The sequence below is a fragment of the Podarcis raffonei genome, chromosome Z (assembly GCF_027172205.1).
Source record: "Podarcis raffonei isolate rPodRaf1 chromosome Z, rPodRaf1.pri, whole genome shotgun sequence".
In the NCBI taxonomy this organism is placed as follows: domain Eukaryota; kingdom Metazoa; phylum Chordata; class Lepidosauria; order Squamata; family Lacertidae; genus Podarcis; species Podarcis raffonei.
In genome coordinates this window covers 43,760,400-43,786,510 of record NC_070621.1, presented here as the reverse complement: position 1 = coordinate 43,786,510, position 26,111 = coordinate 43,760,400, and the positions used below count along the sequence as shown (strand labels likewise).

The window sequence follows — 26,111 nt, the reverse complement described above, 5'->3', positions numbered from 1 at the left end:
CGTCACTCTTTATAGAGTATATTATGAAGAGGCGGGATTGGCGGAGGAGGCGTCGGCGTCGCTAAGCAGCCGTTCCGCGCTCACGACTCGCGCGCGCGCGCGCCCCCGCTTGGTCTCAGCCTCTCTTGACCCGCCATGTTCTTCTCGCTTTGTTGCGCGAGATCGCGCTCCATCCGCCCACCCGCCCCGCTGCCGTTGGCCGGCGCGTGAGGGAGCTCAGCCTCTCGGCGTTCGGAGGAGGTCTCGCGAGAGGGCGCGCGAGGTTAGCCCCTTACTCGCGAGCGCGAGCGCGCGCGCTCCGCCTCCGCGCAGGCGCAGTCGCGAGGCCTTTTAAACCCCCTCTCCCCTGCTGCTGCCGCCGCCCCCTACCCCCCCTCCGCCTCCGCCGCACGCACTAACTACTGCTGCCTCTCCCGCCGCCGCCTACTTGGGGCCCCGCCGCGTCACGTGACGGCGCCAGGTTTTTAATGTTTACATTCGAAGCGGGCGGCCCGCGGCGGCGCCCCTCCCCCGCTCCCCGCCTCATTCTCCTCAGTCGCCTCAGCAGCAGCAGCAGCTCCGGCTTCAGTCTCCTCGGAGGCGTCCTCCCCTCAGCGACCGTTTCGCTTTCATTTCCGGGCAGCAGCGGCGGCGGCGGCGACTCTCGGCAGCCCCAGCCCCCAGCACCACGACAACGGCGGCGGCGGCGGCGACGGTGGTGGTGGCGAGCCGCGTCGAGGAGGAGGCGAAGGAGGAGCAGCAGCAGCAGCAGCCGCTCGCCGGCCTAAGCCGCCGCCGCCTCTTGCTCCACGCGCCCGCCAGGGACACGGAGCCCGGAGGCCACAAGAAAGGAGGAGCGGGCGGCCGCGGCGCCGCCGGCTGCCTCAGCCGAGGAGGGCCTTCCAGCGCCGCCAGCCCAGCCTCCTGCCCGGCCGCAGACATGGAGGAGCTGGTGGTGGAGGTGCGCGGCTCCAACGGGGCCTTCTACAAGGTAACGGGCGGAGGAGGGACGGCCTGACGGGGAAGCGGAGGTTTAATGGGGGGGGGCTCGCGAAAGGGGCTCCGGGATTGCAGGTAGGGACCTCCGGCGACCTGGTCACCTGCGCCCTCGCCCCACGGTCGCCCTTTGGCGATGGGCAACAGCCCCCTGTGGCTGAAGGGCTGCGGGGTTTTTTTGGGGGGAGCCCTGGCCCCTCTCAGTTTGGCGGCGGGGGTACGAGTTGATTAGGGTGAGTTGGGGTGGGTCCACCTTGCGCGTTCCTCTTGCCTTGGGCTGACTGGTGTCCTGTTGCCTTGGGGGGGGCGAGTTAATGGTTTGCTTTGTGTCTGTGCTTTAGTTATTATAATTACGCGTTTTGTGTTTCCACCTTGCATTACTATTCCTTAAGTTTGTACGCCGCCTTTTTGCGCTGCGAGCCGCCCCGCGGTCTGCAAAGGGAAGGTGGGCGTACGAATTTAAAGCGTGATTTAAAAACGTGCATCGGACTCAACCGCTCCTTCTCCCGCAGCTCGGTCCTGCCGCGAGCCGGGCAGAGGCGCCCCAAATGGGAAGCGGCAAAGACCCCGAGCAAGAGAACGGGGCTCCCTCCTTGTGGCTTCCAGCAACTGGAATCTTTTAACGCCTCGCAGGCAGCGGGGAGGGTGTGTGCGCGCACTTTGTCCGTGGTTTTTGTCGTCGTCAATTGTACTTTTTAGTTGCTTTATTCAGCGCACGGCAACCCAAAACTGCAGACAGACAGACGACACACCCACCTGCCTGACATAGATAGGATAACTAATATGGAAAAAAGAAATGCATGAAAAACATCCCACCTGCTTCCAAATGGCCAATATTGGTGGTATATGCAGTTCATTTTGGGTGTCTGTATATTATATGCGTATGCTCATGGGGTCGTTTTGGTAAAGGGTAGGTGTCTGAGTTGGGCAGTAGTTAACCCAGCTGAGTTGGGGATACCTAGTTTTGATGAAGGGGGTTAAGGAGTTGAGAGGGTAGGAGGCTAGTGATGCAGTGGTTTCTTTCCCTGGGTGATTGAGGCATGCATCCCAGAAGCCTTAAAGGTGTATTTGGGGACCCGGTGGGGGAAAGTGTAGGTTTTGAGGAAGAGTTGCAGGAGACATTTAACTTGGATGAGGGGATTCTAGTAGGTGAAGTTGAAAGAGTGTGGCCATACATGATGAGATGTCCAGTCTTCGTTGCTCCAAGTGCACCAAAAATTTGTAAAAGTTCTTTAAAATTGAATCCTCATGAGCGCCTTTTTGCATAGTGTTAACTAACACTATTCCTTGCTTCAGGTAGGTAGCCGTGTTGGTCTGAGACAGTTAAAATATATTAAAAAATTGTCCAGTAGCACCTTAGAAACCAACTAAGTTTGTTCTTGGTTTAAGCTTTTGTGTATATTTCGACTAATTCTTGCACCTGTGGTTCAAACTTGCATTGGTCTTAGGTTGGCTTCTGCAACAAATTAATAGTTAACTTCAAACTGTTAATACATTTGTATCAGTTGGCTGAAGGTTCTTTTTATTTTTCCTTTCACAAAATATTCTCAACCAAATTATTCAGGCATCCTCTGCCCTGTTTCAGCCCTATTGAAATCAAAATCACAATTATTGTGATTCATCTGCTAGCATATTAGAGTATTAGACATATTCCATTTGATAGTGGAGAAATTGGCTTAATGGCAACATTCGGAACATGAAGTATCATTTATTGTGGATTTAATTCAAGTATCTGTAATTTCCAAAGGATTCAGTGGTATCAACTTTTGAACCTTAGTTTTCCTAAGAACAATACCTAGGGCATACCTAGTCCTCTAGGCATTGCGGTTGGTACAGAAATTGAACTAAAAATCCTAACTTGAGCAGCTAGGATCGGCCTAGATTCTTAGAAGACATTTGTGCTTAAAATAGTTTATCACTGTTAACTTTCACTTTTTATATAAACACTAGAAGGTAGCTCTTAATGCTTAACACTAGTAGATATTTGGGCATTGTTTCTTCCCTCTGTTCTTTTTGCAGCAACTTTGACCAAAAGAGTTAATACTTAGCCTCTTAAATGACCACATGGTTTAAGACTATAAAACCGATCAAACGGGCTAGACCTAACCAGTAGTTCAGGTGGAATTTTCTGTCTAAATGATGCAAAAGAAGCAAGAATGAACTTGGGAATTTGTTTCTGCAAAAGTTACCTACTTGTTATTTCCAAACAAGACAGTTAATTTCAATGTATCAAGATAGTTGTATCCAAACAAGACCACTGGTAGTTATTAGTGGGGGTTTCTGATACTATTTCTTTCATTCCATTGAAATAGGTGTGTTTTTACTTTCTAAATGTACAGGTTTATTAATGCTGCTCTTCAGCTGCAATATGTACAGTTAAATTAATTTGAATCCAGCTACAATCAGCAAGTTACTTAAATAGAACTAAATAAAAGCATCTGCCTATAATACTATGGAAGCATGCAGTGGTTCTTAAAAGTTTTCTATTTCAGGACCTCTGTGGAGGGTTGCTTTTTCTGAATCGGTGGACTTGTGAAAAGATTCCAGATTAAAATTTAGAAGTTACATTTGTCCCCTCTGAGCCTAATCTTGCAATGCTAGTGCTCAAATAGTGGCAACTACTTATTCACTGTGTGTGTGATACTATACTTTCTAAACATTTGAGTAAAGATGTTTTGGGGTGACTGGATAGTAATTCTGCAACTTTAAATACTAACTTTAAACAAATTTTTTGCTGTAACATATTAGTAATTACATTATGCATGCCATACATATATTTTGGTACCCTTTTGCATTTGTCATTTTTCTCTTCCATGCATGTAACGTGCATAAATTCTTAGCATAGCCAACCAACTGCTATATTGTGCCAGTTTGTTGCATTTAGAATAAGGATTCAGAGTTTCCATATTATACCATTAAGAATAATTTGTATTTAAATGATATCTTAATAGTAATACCTGTAAATTCTCACTTCTCTTTTGCAGGCTTTTGTGAAGGATGTGCATGAAGATTCAATAACGGTTGCATTTGAAAATAAGTACGTATGGTCCTGGTACTGACTTGAATAGTTTTAGGAGATGCACTTATGAATTTTATATAATCCAGAAATGTAGTGGCATTGAGGTAGTGGATAAACTTAAATAAGTTAATATTTTGATATTTCTCTTGCAGCATTGCAACCAGTTTTTGAAACTCCCATTGTTCTAGGTGCATTGTTCGACAGGGAATTTCATTAGCATGAGCAGTTTCTGAGCTCTGGGCCAAATATTTCCGATTAAAACTGCAGAGTGGAAGGAAAGGAGGACCTTTTTCTGCCTCCTCACTTCCAGCTACTCTCTGAAGACTGGAGAAGAAACCTTCTTAAGTATATTAGGGGTGGGTGGGCAGGGGAAGGACTAGACCATGTGAAAAATGAAAATAATATTTCAGCTGCAATTCATTCATTTTCAGCTTTGTATTCTTGTTATTAAAAAGCACGCCTAGACATTCTATTCTTGCACCCATAACCTAGGTTTAAGGTGCCATTTAGCTCCTAGCTTTTATATCTCAGTTTCTAACACTGCTTGCAACTACTTCCAGAAGCGGTTGCCTGCCATTGCTGGCATTTGGAACTCGAAGGCACTTGGTCAAATGTTCGGGGCAAATGCATGCTATTATTTCTCACAAGAATATCCTCACCATTAAACACATGGGAAAAAATGAGTTGCTGTACACTTAAATAACTCCTCCCCTTTATACCCATAGCTGAAGAGTTCTGTGCATAGAGATGACTATGTAGGTTGGCACTGGGATATTTTTTCCATGTGGGGGAGACGTTTCCCTAATGCTGTAGAATAGTTTATAACCTGAAGAATTGTTGAGAAGTTTTATATAAGGAGATGAATTAAAACAAACAGCATGTCTGATAAAGATTAATCCATTTCAGTATTTAACATTATTGAACACTAAAATTGGTTTTCTTGAATGATTAACACACTAATCCAGTTGTCTTTGGTGAACGAAGTACATGTATAAATATTATTGTTTACACTGCTTAGATAGTTTTATGATTAAGTAGTCTTAATCTTAAGAAAATAATATCAATTGCAGGTTCAGTTGCTCCTTTGAAAGCTACCTTCAAATGCTAACCTTCTGCATTTCTTTCTTGCTCCAAGATACGAAGTTGCATACCTGAACTCAGGAAGCCATAGTTTATGGTTTTTCATGAACATTCCTTTCTTGGCTGATTGTCTCTTCCCTGCCAGGCTATGTAGGAAACAAGTCACAATCCATGGTTCAGACCTTAATGTTAAGCCAGGGATTGTGTTTTCCTTTCTCCATGCACTTGCATGTAGGGGACAAATATACCAGAAAGAAGCTGTCAGGGTAAACCGTTAATTCTGGTTTACTGTGACTTACAAATGAGACCTGTGAAAATGTTCTGTCTTGACCTCTTGTATGACAAAGTGATAAACCCTAACCCAAGTGTGCTTTATTGAAATCAGTGAAATGTTCATGTGATGCATTTCACTCATGGCACTCATCTTTTGCTGCCAACTCACATTACTTTTGGTGATATGCTGCAATGCTTCTCTGCGATATCTCTTAAAATGAGAGGTTAACTGTTTAACAGTCTAACACTTTGTTTCGTGTAACAATGCAAACCTGAAAGTCTTATGAGCACCTAAATCAGGACTTTTTTTTTGGCTAAGGGTTAAGTTACTGTGATTAATAATGGAAAATATAAATATTATTAAACCTGTCTTCCCCCCCCTTTTTGATGTCTTTTGTTAGGGTTTGTGATTTTGTGTTGACTTAAAATAGTGCTTCAACTGTCAATATACTGTTCCAAGGTTGATTCCTCCTCCTTTGGAGTTAGTTCAAGAAGCTGTTGTGCTATGACTATTACTCCTATACAATGAAAGTGAGGATTGGAGAGAGCATTTATACAGTTTGGGGCATTTTAAATTGGAGGTGCACAACTCAAATTAATAATAATAATTGAGTTGTGCACCTCCAATATACACATTTGTGCACGAGCCTTCAAAACATTCTATAACATTAGGCATAATGCAAATAGAAAAGCATGTGTCTAGAAGTTCTTCCTCTGCCTCGGTTTCAAAGGTTTTTCCAGCTCTTATCAGAGACTGATGAGAAATAAACTTTGTGATATCTTTGCCTGCCAATCTGCACCATGTAGGATCCCTCATTAAACTTTTTTCAGACATGTTTTTTGTTCCACCACTGTAACGACTTTTCAACAACCTTATTACAGTACTTCACTTTTTTTCTCAGCAAACCGTAGCATGATATTTTCACTAATCTCAAAATTTAGATGAAGGAGAAGCTGTGCAGTCAAAATGATGCAACCATAATCTATTTTTGATATTACTGAGTGCATTAAACAAAGATTAGAAAATTAGTGTTTTACATTCTTGGTGGGGGACTACAAGCTGTCAGGAAATAAGTTACAGTTAGTCCATAGGCCTTCCTTCGTGCTGGTTTACCTTAAACTTTGTCAAATAAGTCAAAAGAAATTTATCTGCGGCAATGAGTAAAACAGCTTTTGGTTACACTTTTAAAAGGCTATTTTTTAATATTTCAGAATTACGAAGATAAAAATCCATCTCTTTCCCTCATTTAACACTCTTTCCAAGTTAGTTAGCTTATATAATCAGCTCATTGCAGACTCCTAATAATTTTGAATTTGTTCAGATTATTCCAGCTCACAGGGTTAGGGTCCAGGTAAGTAATCACTGGCCACTGTTCTTTATTGATGTTGTGTACTTTCTGCTTCACCTGCTTCAGTTACTATTTAATAGCCTTTGCTTTTATTTTGTATTTCAGTTGGCAGCCAGAGAGACAGATTCCTTTCCATGATGTCAGGTTTCCTCCACCTGTGGGTTACAATAAAGATATAAGTGAGAGTGATGAAGTTGAGGTAATAACTGTTTTAATTGAAGTTTTTAGGTCAGGGGAGAACATAGATAAAGTTGTAGGTTTTTTTAGAGGAACATAATTGCAGTCTGTGTTAAAACTTCTTTAGGCTACTTTTTCAAGCAGTGTGCATCAGAAGCAATTCACACCCATTAAAAATCCATTTGAAAGAAACAATCACACAAAAGATCTAAACCAAAACAAACCGTACAGGCATAAGAAATCCAGGAAAACAGTAGATGTTAGTGTGTGGACACAAAGGTACATGCAGTCAAAAATAGAACATTTTTCTGTTTACACTTAGATTTTCACATTGAGAATCTTACATTATTACTAGTTGAGAGCTGATGGTGTATGCAGGATGAATAATATTACACGCAGACTCCAGAAGTGTCAAGGAGATCATTTTTAGCAAAAAATGCAATTCTGCTGGCTAGGTCTTCAAAAGAACCCCAAAGTGCCATACTTTCATCATTCTGGGTTTAATTTTTAAATCGCTTTTTTAAAAGAAAAATAGCTTGCCAGTTTGAGGTAATCTAGAAATAAGACTAAGTAGAAAAAGAAATATTAACAGAATAAATCTGATTATTTTCCACAACTTCACTAATTCAGTGGAAACAGGACTATAAACTATCTTTTCTATACCCAGCAGAGATAATTTACTGTTGCATGTCTCTCCTTAATTGTAGCCTCAATCCCACATGCTACATGCATCGAGAGCTTCTCATAGAGATCTGTCTTAACCCAGCCTGATGCCAGGCTGCTGCTGACTTGCACTTCAGCACAAACCCTATGTTGGGCAATTAGTTCATGTCCAGCAGAGATTCTTTTGCATCTCAACTTGGAACATACAGCAACCTGTTACTCAGTCTCTAGCCCTTGGCTCTAATCGTCAAGCAGCTTGCATGCATAGGATTTGAAGCAATGCTGCGGGTTTTCCAGAAAAATTTGAGGATTGAAAATTTTTCATTGACCCCAATTGATATAGTTCTAACTGATAGTGTGCTTATTTGCCTGGTTTTTATTAAACTAAAAGCATGCACTGTTTTACTTGATCTACAAATATTTCAGACCTTTTCCAATAACCCAAAATCATTTGAACTGCAGTGTTTGTTTAAAAGCTTTACTTGGAAATTCCTAACTGCACAATCCTCTACATGTCTCCTTAGGAGTTAGTCCAGCTGAGTAACAACAGGCTTACTTCTGGGTACTTGGTTACAGATTTTCAGCAATTACATATCTTCCCCATATGTTTAATGAATTTGTTGAGGGTAAGATTGTGCCCACTGGTGCTGTCCCATAATTTGCACGCATTCAGCTGTTTACACCATGCACAACTGGATTGCCTGGTACAAACTGTATATGCATATAGTTGTACAGAACCTGCTCAGAGCCATTCTCAACTTTCTCACACTGGCTGAGGCAAAGCCTGATGCTACAATCCAGTTCCACTTCCATGCATTCATTGAACATGTATGAAGAACCAAAGTATAACTGTGAAACTGCCCAAACTGACAGTTTTGTTTTTTTGAAACACTGTATTTTTTAGAAATAGAAAACTTGCTATTGAAAGAGAGTAGAAAATATCCATTACAGATTCTTTCCCCACCACACTCGCCTTGAAAAAACTAGCTTCCAGATCACGCCCAGATGAGGTGCAGGATGGCTTTGAATATGGCTAGACCATGTACATTTAATACAGCAGAATGGTTATGGTGCTGCAACTCAGTGGTATGTAGTGGAGTATGAATAATAATCTCTTTTCAACTACTAATTTCCAGTATAGGGGGGAGCATTATTAGTTTGGTGTCCTATTTTTCCACTAGATCATAGAATTGTAGAGTTGGAAGGGTCCAAGAGGGTCATCTAGTTCAACCGCTGCAATGCAGGAATCATTTGCTCAATGTGAGACTTGAACCCATGACCCTGAGATTAGGAGTCATATTCTGTGACTGTGTCTACTGCATAATAATATGATATTCTACACTGTGATTTTATTTAGGTTTATTCCAGGGCTAATGAAAAGGAACCATGTTGCTGGTGGCTGGCTAAAGTGAGAATGATAAAGGGTGAGGTAGGAATATATATATTTTAATATTCTGGCATTGACATGTTAAGTGTAGCTTTTGGATTTCAAGTTCTTGTGGGTCTCTTTTCAAGTACTTCCAATTTATTGGAAATTTCCTCCTAGAACCCAAGTTTAAATATGTGTCGAAGGAACGCAGATGGTGCTGTGGTCTAAACCACCAAGCCTCTTGGACTTGCCGATCATAAGGTTGGCAATTCAAATCTGTGTGACAGAGTGAGCTCCCATTGCTTTTTCCCAGCTCCTGCCAACCTTGCAGTTTGAAAGCATACCATTGTGAGTAGATAAATGGGTACCACTGCGGCAGGAAGGTAAATGGTGTTTCTGTGCGCTCTGGCACTCATCACGGTGTTGCGTTGCTCCAGAAGCAGTTTAGTCATGCTGGCCACGCAACCCAGGAAAGGTGTCTGTGGAAAAACGCAGACTCTCAGCCTGAAAGTGGAGATGAGTGCTGTACCCCGAAGTCAAATTTGACAGGACTTAACCATCCAGGGGTCCTTTACCTTTTACCTTAAATATATGTTAAAGCAAAAAAATGTAGTTTCTCTCAGACGTAGTGAGACCCCTTTGAAGTACAGTTGTAGCACACATCACTTCTCAGTTAAACATTCTCTTAGACCATTTTGTTCTTTTGAATTAGTTTTATGTAATAGAATATGCAGCCTGTGATGCTACCTACAATGAAATTGTCACAATTGAGCGTCTACGATCTGTGAATCCCAACAAACCTGCAACAAAGGATACGTTTCATAAAATCAGACTTGATGTACCAGAAGATTTAAGGCAAATGTGAGTATAAAGATCTTTTATAAAGAGTTTTAATTCATTTTTTAAAGTTTGTAATACCATCTCATTATAGTTTTTGTTCTACTCCAATAACAACAAATGCTTGACTTTTACAAAGATGTTTACAAATACATTGCAGTTTAGATAGTTCTGAAAGCCCTGAAAGGCATTGTGTACAGCAACATAACATTTAATTAAAATATTGTATTTATTGCAATATATACATGAATATGAATGATTAGGATCCCAAATCTCACCTGTCACTATTTAATTGCCTGTACATGTATGGGGCAGATAACCTAACTAGTTGAAACCAAATGAAAATGTGTAAGTATAAATTTAGCTACCGTTGGAGGCTTGTGAATTATTTCACTTTTAGTCACTTAAATATCATACATGACTCAGGTCTTTTTCCTAGACTGTGGCATTTCATTGTTATATTGGCATTGTTGTGATAAGGGCAGGTCAGCTGAGAAACACAGTGGAGCCCTTGGGCAGCTCTTCTCTTACCTCACACTCTGGTGCAGAGCATACTAGGTTATACTGTTCTTCATGCAATCCTGTGATTGCTTTACGATATGATGGTTCCATTAAATGAACATTCTGAATTTTTTAAGTACTTTGTGTTTTAGGTGTGCTAAGGAATCCGCACACAAGGACTTCAAGAAGGCAGTTGGGGCATTCTCAGTCACATATGATTCTGAAGCCCATCAGCTTATAATTTTGGTATGTGTTTCTGCTTTTGATGTATTCAAACTGTTTTACATTGGATGTGATACTGATCAAAGATCTCTTTTCCTCCTGTCCCCAAATTCTTTAGTCTATTGATGAGGTAACAACAAAACGCGCAAATATGCTCATTGATATGCACTTCCGAAGTCTTCGCACCAAGTTATCATTGATTATGAGAAACGAAGAAGCAAGCAAACAATTAGAGGTACTGTATCTGTTTGTATTTGAAAAAAACTGCACTGAAACTCCACTAAAGTTGTATATGCTCTACTGATACCTCTGTGGAGAGTTTTCAGGTGGTATACACTTCCGGGTTTGCTGTGTTCGCAACCTGAAGTTTACATATCCAGAGGGATATGTAAGCAGAAGTATGACTGTGTTGGCCCACTGTCCCAAAGAGGTAGATAACACTTCGATATTTAATTCATTGCCAGCAGTAGCCCTTGATATAGTCCACTGTAGTTTCCATTTTACAGGCTTGCCTACCAGTAACTATTGAGACCATATAATTTGAACCTAGCTGAACTTTTGGAATGGTGAATACCATAGATTCTAGTGTATTAGGCGCCAATTTGAGGGGGTTGTTTTATACGCTTCGGCAGCTTCGCTGGGCAGTGGCAGTGGGTGGCAGGCTCCGTGCCGAAAGGAAGCCACCCAGCAATGCTAAGCCGGCTTTGCTGAGCGGCTTCCTCCTGGCAAGGAGCCCACTGCTGTTTTGGAAGCTGCCGTCGCAGCAGTAGTGGGCGGTGCGCTCCGCTCCGCACCGGAGTGGAGCCCGCCGCCCACGGCAGCCATACCCGGCGTATAAGACGACCCCCAACTTTTAAACCTCTTTTCCGGGGTTAAAAAGTCGTCTTATATGCCGGAATCTACGGTACTTTAAAATGCTAACAGATTTTCCACACGTAATTGCTTTGCTAGCTTAACTGATTGTATTTGGTACTTTTTAAGGTGTCTCAAAGAGAGCATGAGGAACTTTGCTGATTTTGCACTCCTCTAAAGTTTCATTTCTAACCAAGAATGCATCTTTTCACAGAGTTCAAGGCAGCTTGCTTCACGATTTCATGAGCAATTCATTGTACGTGAAGATCTAATGGGTCTGGCCATTGGCACTCATGGTGCTAATATTCAACAAGCCAGGAAAGTACCAGGTGTGACAGCTATAGATCTTGATGAAGACACTTGTACATTCCATATTTATGGAGAGGTGAGTTGCATCTGTTTATCTCTTTCTCTCTCTCTCTCACACATACAAACACAGCTCTGATTCTAAGACACTGCAGCTTTTTAACATCCATTTTATTTGTATTTCCTATAGGACCAAGATGCAGTAAAGAGGGCAAGAAGTTACCTTGAATTTGCTGAAGATGTCATCCAAGTCCCCAGAAACTTAGTAGGTATGTTGATTTGAACTATGATTTTGAAGCTGTTTGGAATCTAAGGCTCAAAGCAGGGAGTAGTTGAGTGCTGCTATACCAAAGAAGGATGTCAAAAATGCCATAACGTTTTCAAAAATGCCAAAGTTCTAGTGCTTTATTAAAGAAAAGTGCATGCTTACGAGCTTGTCAGGTTTCCTAGACTTTACAGAAACCGCAGCAAGGAGATGGCTTGTTCATATCCAAGCAAACATTCACACACTCTAGATACAAAGCAGCATACACCACTTTGACCTGATTTCCCATCACTTCACCTGACTGAATGAGGGCATAGATGGCAAATACCCAAATCTCACAGATAGCTTCCCATTTCCGTTCTCAGAGCCCAGCAGCCAAACCCCACAGATAAGGATAACATCAAAGCTAGCCAATTAGTCGATATCAAAGCAAGTGAATGTGAACATATATGAGCTCATGATTACATCAACTACCAATTAATTGTGGCATTTTCAGAAAAAGAAAAAGTTCATGAAAAGTTCACTGTTGGTTCAAAAGCTAAGTCAGTGCTCTTTTCCTTGGAAAGATCAGAAGACTATTTGAAACATGGCTATGCTATTCTTTAAGCTTCAGTTGTGATACATGTGTTGTGGTTTAACATCCTAACAATACACACCATAAAAAGTCCACACATAGCTTCTCAAAACCATGCATTAGACAGCTTTGAGTTAAAAGATGCTTTTCTGTATTAACACTGAAGGCATTTACCTGGCTTTTGGAATAGGCATTTTAAGTAATAGAACAAGTGATATATTTTATCTATTAATTGTGTCTCTTACTGGATCCAGCGTCTAGCAATTGATCACATGCACTAGAGCCAGGAGATGCCATCCTGCATATTACAAATATCTAGGAAGCCCATATGGATAACTTTTTGCTCCTCTTTTGTGCCTTTCCACTATCTGAGCATTTCAGTTCTCAAATTATGAATACTTGACTTGCTAACTAAAAAGCATAATATTTACTTTTCCTCATTGAGAGACATTATTTTGTCCACTGAATCAGCACTTGCTTACTTAACATTCTGCACCCCAAAAGCTGGAAGAGCCACTTTGTTTAATTGAAATAAGTGTTAACGTATTTCAATTTGATTTCAGTTTCATAATTAATTAGTTTATTTATAAATGTTATAAGTTTATTTTGTTTATAAAAATATATCATAGAAATAACAAAGCAGTTTACAATAATGACCATATCTAATAAAACACACCCAAAAATCCAAGACCCTCTGCCAACTGTTATGGAGAGATGTAGTTTTAATTATCCTATTTTTATATTCTTATAAGTTTAGAGTCAAACAGAAATCTGCCTCTTGCATTTAAGTAGGTATAATCCTGCAGTGCATGAGGATCAGATAACTGCAAGTTACAGGGTTGTATGAAGACTAGTTACAGTAACCAGGTAGCATGCTTGCATTTTAAGGAGATAAACTGATTAAAAATGGGGATATGCGATTGAAGTTACTGTTTTTAAAATTGTGGTTTTTTAAATTTTTCATTATGCTAATCATGATCTATAACATCTAGAGCACCTGATTTGGATTAGGATGAATGTACATTGCTGTTTTGTGATAATGTGGGGTTTTTTTGTTGAATTAGTCCAATTTTTAAAGCCATAGGCTAGGAGAAAAGCGTAAATACGATAATCAATGGAGATGGAGCATGTGTGTGTGCATGGTTCTCAATCTCACAGGGAAGCTTCTATGTGCACTCAACCAAATTCACTTACAAGCCCCATGGAAGGGAGTGGTTGGTATGCAAACTTACTGTAGCAACACATGGTTGAAACTTTCAGATAGTTGCTGAAATATCTTTTGTGCTAATATTTCTATTTGTCTGATCAAAACCCTAAATTTTCCCTGTTGTGTATGTTTTTATAATAGGAAAAGTTATAGGAAAAAATGGAAAACTCATTCAAGAGATCGTGGATAAATCAGGTGTTGTAAGAGTGAGAATTGAGGCTGAAAATGATAAAAATATTCCACAGGAAGAGGTATGTGAAGTGAAATAAAGTGGACTTGGTTTATATGCTGTTTCATATTTAGCAAGGGTGGGGGGACAGATGCAATTTCCTAAGCACTGTCCATTTCTGTTATAAAACTTATGCATATAGGTTCTAAGTTAACAACCCTGCCTAATTATGATTGATCTGTTTAAATAAACCTGTTTTAAGAATAATACTTGATTGTACAGTGGTACCTCTGGATGCGAACGGGATCCGTTCCAGAGCCCTGTTCACATCCTGAAGCAAATGCAAGCTGTGCATGCACGGGTCGCAATTCGCCGCTTCCACGCATGCACGTGACATCATTTTGAGTGCGCATGCACAAACGGCGAAACCCGGAAGTAACGCGCTCCGCTACTTCCGGGTCGCCACGGAGCGCAACCCGAAAATGCTTAACCTGAAGCTACTTCAACCCGAGGTATGACTGTAATTAAAAGTGCCATTAAAGGTAAAGATAAAGGTACCCCTGCCCGTACGGGCCAGTCGTGTCCGACTCTGGGGTTGTGCGCCCATCTCGCTTAAGAGGCCGGGGGCCAGTGATGTCCAAATACACTTCTGGGTCACGTGGCCAGCGTGACAAGCTGCATCTGGCAAGCCAGCACAGCACACGGAAACGCCGTTTACCTTCCTGCTAGCAAGCGGTCCCTATTTATCTACTTGCACCCGGGGGTGCTTTCAAACTGCTAGGTTGGCAGGCGCTGGGACCGAGCAACGGGAGGTTTTACCCACAGCGCCACCCGCGTCCCTAAAAGTGCCATTAGTTATCCTTATTTTTAGTCTGGTGAAATAGGTCGCTATTTCCATTTTAGAAATTAAGACCTTGAATTAGGAGAGAGGGGAACTTTCCCCATGAATACACAGCAGGTCCATGGCAGAGGTGAAATTTAAACCAGGATGCAAGCTTATCTGATAACATTAGCTTGATATTGTTGAAAACTGAAGGTTTTCCTTTATTATGTTTGGATAATTCGTACCAGGGTGGATTTGATTTAAATCAAATTGATTTAATCAAATTGATTTAAATCATTTTTAATTTTTTTATACAGAAAGACTCATTCTTGCTGGTATAATCTTAATATTTACAACCAGAGGAAGGTTTCATTTTTGGAATAATAAATTTTCAGAGTAGTTTTTACAGTTATATCAAAAATTACTGATTTGGTTATACTATTAGAAATACATAAGCAGATAATTATGAAATCATTGTGAGGTTTAACTTTATATTTGGACAACTTTTCTGCTGTACTTTATTGGAAGGAGAAAAATTATCATTTCCTTAATAACAATTTAAGCAATTTATTTAACTAAAGCAATAACATTGTAGCATATGTATCCATGTTTGTTAACTGGTGTGGTTAAATGTTTTTGTTTAAAAAACAACAACTTAGTTTTAGCACACATGAAAAACTTAAAACAAATCCTCATTTCCTGATGCATAGCCTTTGGACTATAATGTAATTTAAATAGAAGACTATACTTAGAAAGATTTTTACTCCAGAAGCATTTTATATTTAAAAATCTGATTTAAATCAAAGAAATCCTATTTAAATACAAAAAATACGATTTTTTTTAAAATTAAAAAATCATTTATTTTTATCCACCCTGTCCTGTACATTAATAACAAACCATTTCCCATGTATAAATTCTTGTGTAGTAAAATGTCACCATGCACATATAAGTCAGTATCATTAGACTTGTGTGAATCCCAAGGTTTTCAAAGGTATAATGAGGATTGCTCAATGGACATAAAAAATTAGTTGACTGGGGGGGGCGGTATGAAATGGAGAACTGTGAAAGAGACTGGCTTAGAACCCAGGCATCTTAAAGGGTCATAATACAGACTTCCTTTTTTTAGGTTCTGAAAGAGCAACAGATTCATGTATGGGAACATCGAGAGTTGTATTTCCATTTCAGAATTTAAGTATATCTCACAGCTTAGGTTTTGGTGATGGTCTTTATATCCTGCTGTATCTTATGGGCTCAGAACTTTAATAGATTGAGTCCAAAGTTTGGTGGTGGTATTTAGCCAAAAAAATTGTGTTGTAATTTTTTTGTACAGTTTTGTACAATTGTACAGTTTTGTACAATTGTATATTTTTATTGTACAGTTAGTTCCAGTAGTATATTTGTCACTTGCCTTTGGTTTTTTTATCAAACACATGTGTTAATAAATATTTAAAGCACAAATCTGTTGCATTGGCCCGTTGCATAATTTCTCTGGAACTATAAAGTGCTTGTATGGTGACCATGTCTCAAAAAGCAGAAAGTAACTACTGCAGAGAGATACTTGCACACTTATGGTTCTACCAATGTATACTGTAAATTAGGCATATATCTATTTGCAGTTTTCAAATGCTTCTTTAAAAGGTGGGTTGCAGTGTTTATATCCTGTCAAGTTTTGAGTTGAAGGTTCTGTGTTAACTCCTATGTATTTAATGACATCACTAATACTTGCATTCCTTACACTGCAGGCGTTAGTTGTGTCATCAACTGTGGGAGGGAGAAAGCAAAAACCTGAACTCAAAACTTGGCAGGTAAGTAACATTGAACCTCCCCTCCCCTCGTTTTTTCCCTCTTCTTTTGCAAGTTGATTTAACACTTAACGTAAGTGATAACTGAAGGATCATCTTTTAACGGATAAATGTACATTTAACATGTGACAATGGAAGGGGAAGGCATGGTTTGCTGGGGAGAGGATACTGTTGAAGAGGTGGGGGACCCAGATTTCTACTGGCAATCTGCTCCCAATCTCTTGCCCATTCTCTATTTTTAACACTCAATTGGGAGCCACCCAGAGTGGCTGGGGAAACTCAGTGAGATGGGCGGGGTATAAATAATAAATTATTATTATTATTATTATTATTATTATTATTATTATTATTATTATTATGTTCATGCCTATACCCTTGGAGGCGTAGGGGAATTAGAGGTGTCACTGAACTGTCTTTTTCCTCTTGGGAAGGCTGCAAATCCTTCTGGACTTTGCTCCCTAACTTTACAAAATGTAATGTGTCATTTAAGTGGGGTAACCACTCCCCTAGGACTATTGTGCCCTCTGATCGGCTGGTCCTGTTGATGAACACCAGGCCAGTACTTAACAAAATCTCAGCTCTGATTCTGGATAAGGGAACAGACCTGCCACATATTACCAGGACCTGAATGAATCAGCTGGTTAAAATCTATCTGACCCAGCTTTGCCCACCTAGGTACTCAGTGCATCACCAATCCAAATTAGATGGTCTGAAGGGGAGTCATTGTCCACAAGTGTAATTATGTTCAACATAATATTAATATAATAATTTATTATTTATACCCCAGCCATTTGGCTGGGTTTCCCCAGCCACTCTAGGGCAGCACCCATCAGAATATTAAAAACCTGATAAAACATAAAATATTAAAAACTCCACTAAACAGGGTTGCCTTCAGATGTCTTCTAAAAGTAAAATAGTTGTTTATTTCCTTGACATCTGATGGGAGGATGTTCCACATGGAGGGCACCACTACTGAGAAGGCCCTCTGCCTGGTTCCCTGTAACTTCACATCTTGCAGTGAGGGAATCGCCAGAACATGAAACACCCTCTCTTCTTTCCTGGGCGATGAGAGTTGTACCTGGTGTTTGGTCAGAGAAATTGATTGGGGCTGCTATGGGTGTCCTGTCAACCTCAGAAGCCCACTGTTGAAATTCTGCAAGGCAATCTGAGGAGATAATTGCCTGCCTCCATGTGAAGCTAAGTGTTGCCATTGATAAAGTTTCTGAAGTGTTCAGCGTATCATCCTGTCCATTTTTATGGAATCTGTTGCAGTTACTCATGCCTGAAGATGTACACAAGATGTATGCAGCTTGCTATATGCTCTCTGCCCATGCTCATCTCATCTGGTTTGCATCTAAGAGTTGGGAACATTGTTTTTGGATTGTTTCATTCCTGTACAGGTTCTCTCACACCTTGTGCTGGACGACTCTGCCTGGGTCCCTTTCATCATTCCCATTGCTATTTAATACCTATATGAAGCTGTTGGGTGCATTCATTTGGAGGTTTGGGTCAAGATGTCACTAGTATGCTGAAGATACCCAAACAGCTACTAAATTCTTACAATGTGTAGACACTGTGGATGGGCAGTTTCCAGGCCGAGCAATTGAGTTGTATACCTGCTCTGGATGAAGTTTTACTCTCTCTAAAGGAGCTGGTGCATAGTTTGCCTCTGCTGCTCAACCAATTGCTACCTCTAGAAACCCAGCTGGCCTCATTGTCTTGGAGCGTTTATTGCCAATTTCAGTTGGTGTGCTAACTTTGACGGTTCCTGGACAGGGATACCCTTGCCATGATGGTCCACGCAATGATAAACTCATGATTAGACACTTTTAGTGCTCTGCACATGGGGCTACTCTTATGCCTGGTTCAGAAGTTGCAACTTCAGATGCGTTCATGGCACACTCAGCATTGAGATCAGCATCTGCTGCCTACTTACTTGTGAGCCAAATTCAATGTTTTGTTGATTTTATCCTGGGATGAGGATATCTAGCAGACCACCTCCCACAGTACAGATCAAGCTAATTTGTAAGATCTTCTGAGGAAACACCACTGGTCAGTTCAGGACCAGCATGTTGTCACTTTAGGACAATGCAAAAGTGGGCCTTTTCAGTGATAGCACCCACTTTCTGGAATCCCCTTCTTCAAGTAATTCATGAGGAAGAGATAGTACTGACTGCCAAAGAATTCTTTAAACCTTTGTTGGCTTACACCTTCCTCAACTGACTTGTTTTTTTCTTTTTCTTTTGTACACTGCTTGGCTTTAATTGAGATATACAGGTGGCTCACAACTGCTTGCATGTGAGATTTCAACTTTGCACAGTAGAAATAACACAGATTAAATACACGAAAGGCAGAGTGGTTTTTTGGTGCAGTTACCCCGCTCAGAAAGAGCTTTTAAGCTCTTCCTTGCTTGCGGGTTGGAGGGTAGGCCTATTCAATGCAACAGCTCCAGAAGATAAGGTTGCTCCCCCAGGGGCAGTTCCAAAGCGTGGTTTTTTGTATATATGCACCATCTCCAGAATGTAACCCTCATGTAAGTTGTGAGTTATCTTTATTATGAATAAATATAATTTTATAGAATTGTATCCAAAGTTCTACTCAGAGAAGACCCATTGAAATTAATGGACATGACTAACCTAGGTCCATTAATTTCAGTGAATCTACTCTGAGTAGAACTTAGTTGGAAAGAACCCACAGTCTTTATGTAAACCACCTGGAGACTGATACTTTATTATTTGCTTGTAGTATTTTATGTTGCTTAACAAAATTCACATAGATTTTAAATGCCATCTGGAAAGTTATGAGTATCGATAGAGCTAGGAATGTTCATTCTTTTCCTAAAGAAATTGCAATTGCTGTGGCTTTGCACCTGAAGATCTCTGATTCACCAATTTCTTTCTAGGGAATGGTTCCTTTTGTCTTTGTGGGAACCAAGGACAGCATTACGAATGCCACAGTTCTTTTGGATTATCACCTCAACTATTTAAAGGTAAGGAAAATGAACATACTTCGTGGGGAGTGGAAAAGTTAGCTTAGAACAGCAATGTCCAACAGGTCGATCGTGATCTACTGGTAGATCCCTGTGAGGTTTTGATAGATCGCGGTCGATCTCTGGCTCCCTTTCCTTAGTGCCCCCAAACTGACTCCTGCCCCCCTCGCCCCCCCCTCCATAGCTGTATGATCTCTGGGAGGGAAGATGGAGCTTTCTGGAGCTTTCTCTGCTGCTGTTTTGATCCATAGTGATCTTTTTGTGAGTGACTTTACCCCTTTGTCCCTAGCCTTTCCCCCCAAAAAAGCTTTTTTTAACCCCTAATAAAAGCTCAACAGATTCGAGCTGACCCCCCCCCAAAAACCGGGGCTTTCCTCCTCCCCCAAAAAAGCTCCACAACTTTGAGCTGAACCCCAGAAAAACAGGGGTATATCATTGCCAGTTTTTAATTCTGAAAGTAGATCTCTGTCTCTTGAGAGTTGGCCACCCCTGGCTTAGAACAATGGTTTGTGATATTTTTCTGAGTTTCTAAGCTGATTCAAATTCTGATGTTAAATAGCTATGTAGGAAACAGAATTCTTAACAATGCTGAGTAACTGGTTTAAATCCTGACATTATAATATATTTCTTAAGCCAGTTGTGGAAGAAGCCAAACCTCTGACCAAGACACTTAATAAGATTGGTTAAAATGGCAGCAACTTTCTGTAACTTATTTCTCTATTTATAGGAAGTGGATCAACTGCGTCTAGAGAGATTGCAAATAGATGAACAGCTTCGACAGATTGGGGCCACTTCCAGACCACCACCAAACCGCACAGATAAAGAAAAAGGATACATGACTGATGATGGCCCAAGCCTTGGAAGAGGTAGCCGACCCTACAGAAACAGAGGGCATGGGAGACGTGGACCAGGCTATGCTTCAGGTAGGTAACTTGGATTGTTCAGACTTGTACCCTCTGATTTGTTATGTGCCTTTATTTGTTATGTGGTTGAGTATGTCTAAAAATGTGAATGAGTTGCAGATATGGAAATAAATGTGACTTCTACATAATAGTTGTGACACCTACTATGTTCATTGTCAGGTTCATTTGGTTATGTCTTAATGTCCATTCTGAAATACTATACAGATTGAACATCTATAAATTTAGCTTTATTAACGTACTAATGTACCTTAAGTTGAAAGTAATGTATTGAGTTCAAAGATCCTAATTTCTTACCCAGAAGGAAAAATTACCTCTTCCATTATCCATAATTGGATAGTGAGGTTCTCATTTGTTTCTGGGTGCTGTATAACAAATTACAAAAACACCATGAAAAGCTTTTATTTTTACTGAAATTTTGACATTGTCATGTGAACTGTATTGGTCAGTGTCTACAAACTGTTGTGAATATAAGTCAGTCTACACATTGTTCTTGTCACTACTTGCAGTAGTCTTAACAAGCCGTTCTGTACAATTTCTTCACACATGCTACATGTAATCAGGACTCTTATTGCAGCTATGTCAAAGCAAATTTTAAACAGCAGCTTATATAATAAATTCCTCTTCATTCTTAGCACTAGTGAATTGAGCTGAGATCCCTTTTCTGAAACAGATAAGCTGCTTAAATTAATCTAGACTAGAACTTTACTTTTACATTGCCCTTGCTGAGAAATATTACAGAAACTATATGAAACTAATATTTTAGAAAGAGGCTAGTTTTAACCGGTGGGTCATTCAGTTGGTTGGATTTTTCTAAAATATTGTGAAAATAGACTGTGGTATGTCTTGGTTTTTTTAAACTTTGATAGGAGCTAATTCTGAAGCATCAAATGCTTCTGAAACAGAGTCTGATCACAGAGATGAGCTTATTGACTGGTCATTAGCCCCAGCAGAAGAAGAGCGTGACAGCTACCTTCGTAGAGGAGATGGGCGAAGACGTGGTGGAGGTGCACGTGGTCAAGGAGGAAGGGGTCGGGGAGGTTTCAAAGGTGAGTAAATGATTATGATACTACATGGCAGATGAGCTATTAGAGCTCTTGATCACGTCCTGTACAGCTGGTGTGTGTCTGAAATGAAGAAATGAAGCTAGTAGATTTGCTGAACAACATTGTAGCAGTAACAAAAAAAACAAAAAACCAACCCGTTTAAAACTGAATCGGGCCAAACAATATTCCATGCAAACTGAGGAATGGTAGAGGCAAAATAGCAACTGGAATTTCCAGAAAGCAAGGAGTGAGAGAATACAGAGGAGAATACATATCATTAAATACTGTTGTCCACTCACAAGAAGGACACCAAATCTGCCCAATTAACAAGCTGTTTTGTTCCTACACAATATATGTCCCTAAAGTTGCACAGCTTGGGGCTTATCAAGGCAGGTTTGCTATAGGTCCCACCCTAAGCTACTGATTAGAGGTTTTTCTGTGACTCATTTCCCTAAAATGTTTTATGATTTTTATCTATCTTAATCTGTGAACATCTAATTTCCACCAGAAATGTAAAGCATTCCAATGAAGTTATGTGGTTTTAGCAATAATGTTACAAAGGGGTATGTAAAAATGGATTGTTAACAGGTAAAAATGTAAAGTTACAATATATTAAGATAAAATATCAAGATAAAAGCAAAAATGGCAAGGACTTGCTGAAACAACTATTGAACTAGAATACAAAAAAGGGAGGTGTGAGGAGGTCAGGGAAACAAGCAAATGAAAGACAAGACATGGAAAGATTGATTTGTTTTTAATTGCTTTTATTTTTCTGTATTTTGTATTTTTTGTTTCTTTTTTTTTCTTTTCATTTTTGTAACTTCTTTGAAACTTTAATAAACATTACTTTTAAAAAAAACAAAAACAGAAATGTAAAGCATTCCTTTTTTTTACATTTATATATCACTTTCCTACCAGTATACTCAGTGCAGTTTACTATTTAAAAAGTACCGTATTTTTCCATGCATAAGACACCCCCCCATGTATCAAGACGAATCTTTTTTTTAATCAAAGCACCAGTATATTTAGTACCATATATTTAAACAGCAGCGATCAGGTTGGACAAAGTTGTTGAGCTTTTCTTCAGCAATCACAAGCTTGCCCAGTCCACCACTAAGCCTGCACTGAACACAAACCCCTGTGCATTCACCATCTGTGTATAAAACAACCCCCAATTTTTGACTAATTTTTTAAAGCAAAATATTGTCTTATACTCAGAAAATACGATAAGATCCAAAGAACAACAATAACAGGGAAGACTTTTCTAAAATCCATTTTTGATGTGCAGGAAATGATGAACAGTTGCGAACAGATAACCGTCAACGTAATTCAAGAGATACTAAAGGGAGAACAGCAGATGGGTCACTTCAGGTAAAAAAATCATTTGTTTATTTATTTTTTTATTACCTATGCACTCATCAGCATCTGCATAAATGGAGTTGCTCTTGATAGTCATGGAGTGATGTATCCATGCACACCTATCCCTGTCTGCATAAGAGTCCCCACCCCCCCACCCCCCTGGCAATTCTGCAACTTTACATTTGGTCATTGGAAGTTGCCTCAGTAATGGTATATTACTACCAATGACTGAAGATGTTCATTAGCCCAAGGGGGAGGGCTAATTTTTAGCAATTCCTCCTTCATTCCCTTGTGTGCCCCTAAATCTGACTGGGTAAAATGAACACTTTGAGCTGGTGTAGGAGGGGTGGGAATTACCTAAAACTGTCGTCGCCTCCCCCAATTCCGCTGGTGGTTACCGTCCATCAGTGAACAGGCACCATTTGGTACCACCCAAAATAATTTTATTTAGGTTTTTAATCTCCATCATTCCCAAAGTATCAAGTAGAGTAATACTTTTGAACAGTTGACTTAATAAAAGCTCTGAAATGCATTTTTAGAAATTAGAAATCCTGTTTCTAAAAATATACAAAAATAAACCACTGCTTAGCTTTAACTACTAAATGCTTACCTGTAGAAGATCAACTTCCATCTTATTTGGAAGGTAAATTCCAGGTTTTATTGGGATTGCCTAGGAAACCAGTCCTGCAAAATTACTAATAGCTATGATACATGCAGTGAAGTGTTGCAGAAAGTTCTGACCTTTGTACAAGCCTAAATGCCTGAACAGTATTAAAAATAAATTTTGTTTCTTTTAACGGCACACTTCTAGAATATATTTTATTTGAAGAAGGGGGAGAACTTCTTAGAAAAAGTGCTCTCCAACGAGTCTTGATAAATGTTCCTTTTTAAATTATCAAAGGGGTATGCTTTATATAACTCTAATTTGTTTCAGATCAGAATTGACTGCAATAATGAAAGGAGTGTCCACACTAAAACATCACAGAATACCTCCAATGAAGGTAGCCGGTTGCGCACGGGTAAAGATCGTAACCAGAAGAAAGAGAAGTCGGACAGCGGGGATGGTCAGCAACCGTTGGTGAATGGAGTACCCTAAACTGCATAGTTTGAGAAGTTATATTTCCTAAACTGTTTCAGTAAAACTTATTCCACATTAGATAAACTTATTAGGCCAAAGACAAATAGTAGGCAAGATGGCGCAGGGCATGAAATGAATATAAAAAGTTCTTTTCGCCTTTTTTAAACATCAGTATGCAGTTTTTTCAAAATAAGATGTTTTACTTGCATTAAAAATACCTTGAACTTCTGGAAAAAAATTGCTTTTAAGTACATATTGCACTTCAAACGATGAAATAATCCATTTGTTTGTTTATAAAATAATGAAACTGTGCATAGGTATTTCTGTTCAGTTGTACCATTTCAATGAATTGGTCAAAATCACTGCTAAATTTCAATTTTTAGAATAAATAGTGTTTGCAGTAATCAGATTGGGCTTCTGTTTTCAATCTTTTAGGAGTTACTCACCTTAAACATTAAAAGGTTCTGTTTTATGTCCTGTGTCAGTTCACATTTTGGTTCACTTTTTCAGTATTTTAGTGAACCTCTCGATATATGTGTAATGTAACTAAATTGTCATTTTCATTAGCAAAAAGTTGTATGATCTGTGCCTTTTTTATATCTTGGCAGGTAGGAATACTATATTTGGATGCAGAAATCAGGGAAGCTGAGTTGGAAACACTAAATGTACAATATATGTAGCAAAACTTCTCCAACAATTAGTACTTTATTAGAAGAATGCATGCTTTCCATATTTTTTTCCTTGCATAAACATCCAGTTAGGCAATTTTAAGAATAGAAAATTTATTTTGCACTGAAATAATGGCAGATTATGTTACTGAGATGGTGTGTTTTGTTTCTGTTTCCTTTTCAGACAGGACAAGAGAAGTTTTTTGTTTTGTTTTTGTTTTGTTTTTTTAAACCTATTTCCATTTGTGATAAACTAAAACAATTCATGGTTACTGAGGGAACAAATTGTAACTTGTTCATAAGCTAGTAGTTTGTGCCTGCTGTTGGCCAGAGGACCAATTTTAAAGAATAGCTTTCTTTTTAGTTCCCCTACATTTTTGTTTGAAATTTGGAATCTGTCTCAGATGAGAAAGGAAGTTGATTTCTATATGTGAAACTTAGAAAAATTCAGGGATAGTGTAGTTCAACAGCCTTGGAAACAGAACAGTCTTACAAGGTCTCGTGTACAAGTAGATTCAAAACATGTTACTGAAGTTGGCATTAAGTTTAGTTGCCCATAATAGGGGTGGGGGATGCTTTTTATTTCTGATCATGAATGAAATTGTACTTGCAAAAAAAAAAAAGTGTAATAGGACTTCCATTTTAAGCTATTCTGTTTTTCTTAAATTACTCCAGTAGGAGTTTGGGTGATTATGTACAGAATTGTACAAACCTGGCCCTTGTATCTGCATGTTGTGCATTTTTGTTTCTCTGCTGCTTTTTCTCCGCCCATCCACCCCCTTGCATACAAGCAAGCATATAAAAATGGCAACAAACTGCACAGAACTTAACAAATATTAAAAAGTCTTAAATATTGCCAAACTTTAAATGTTGATTTCTAGTTATTTATTTTGGGGGAATGTATAGTATTTGAAAAAACTGAAATTGGTACCTTGCACACATCATCTGTAAGCTGTTTGGTTTAAAATACTGTAGATAATTAACCAAGGTAGAATGACCTTGTAATGTAACTGCTCTTGGGCAATATTCTCTGTACATATTAGCTACAACAGATTGGATTTTATGTTGACATTTGTTTGGTTATAGTGCAATATATTTTGTATGCAAGCAGTTTCAATAAAGTTGGATCTTCCTCTGCTAATGGATGTTGATGCAATCTTTATAAATGATTGCTTTTCAAAAAATCAACTTAAAAAGAAGCAAGAACCTATTTTATTTCTGTGTTAAATTGGAAACATTGTTTACTCCAGATGTGTGAAAGCTGAAACTTTTTCAGTTTCAAGGATTTGGCTGGTAATGTGCCATTACTGGTTGAACAGTACATATTTAGCAATTATATGCACTAATTTTACACTCAAGGCTGACTTCAGTAAGGTGCTAACTAGATTTGACTTACTAAAACTGTAATAGGTTAATCACATTTTCAAATGACATTTTTGCAGTATTTTTGTGCTTTAGATGTGTATCCCTTTCCAAGTCAAAAAAATCCACTGTTTATAAGTATTCGTACAATTTAAAAAATTGTAAAATCAAAATGTAAAACTCATTTTGAAAATCATGCGTGTTACAAAAGGTTGAAAGTGTAGCA

The 26,111-nt window shown here is 39.4% G+C and overlaps 1 protein-coding gene across 3 annotated transcripts; it reads left to right on the top strand.

Annotated features, from left to right (window-relative positions):
• The first annotated feature begins 453 nt into the window (after nucleotides 1-453).
• Nucleotides 454-25,664, top strand: FMR1 (fragile X messenger ribonucleoprotein 1). 3 transcript variants are annotated; one of them, XM_053373370.1, is made up of 16 exons: nucleotides 454-970; nucleotides 3,960-4,012; nucleotides 6,802-6,895; nucleotides 8,894-8,965; nucleotides 9,618-9,766; nucleotides 10,396-10,489; nucleotides 10,584-10,700; nucleotides 11,532-11,702; nucleotides 11,814-11,892; nucleotides 13,811-13,920; nucleotides 16,404-16,466; nucleotides 19,366-19,452; nucleotides 20,180-20,375; nucleotides 21,242-21,421; nucleotides 22,707-22,789; nucleotides 23,712-25,664. In XM_053373370.1, exons 1-16 carry the CDS (start codon nucleotides 920-922, stop codon nucleotides 23,871-23,873), a joined length of 1,761 nt encoding a protein of 586 aa, XP_053229345.1. In that variant the 5' UTR covers nucleotides 454-919; the 3' UTR covers nucleotides 23,874-25,664. The 3 variants fall into 3 exon arrangements, with proteins under 3 accessions (XP_053229345.1, XP_053229346.1, XP_053229344.1); XM_053373371.1 differs by having other exon boundaries at nucleotides 808-970; nucleotides 23,717-23,821; XM_053373369.1 differs by lacking the exon at nucleotides 16,404-16,466 and having other exon boundaries at nucleotides 808-970.
• The last annotated feature ends 447 nt before the right edge of the window (nucleotides 25,665-26,111 follow it).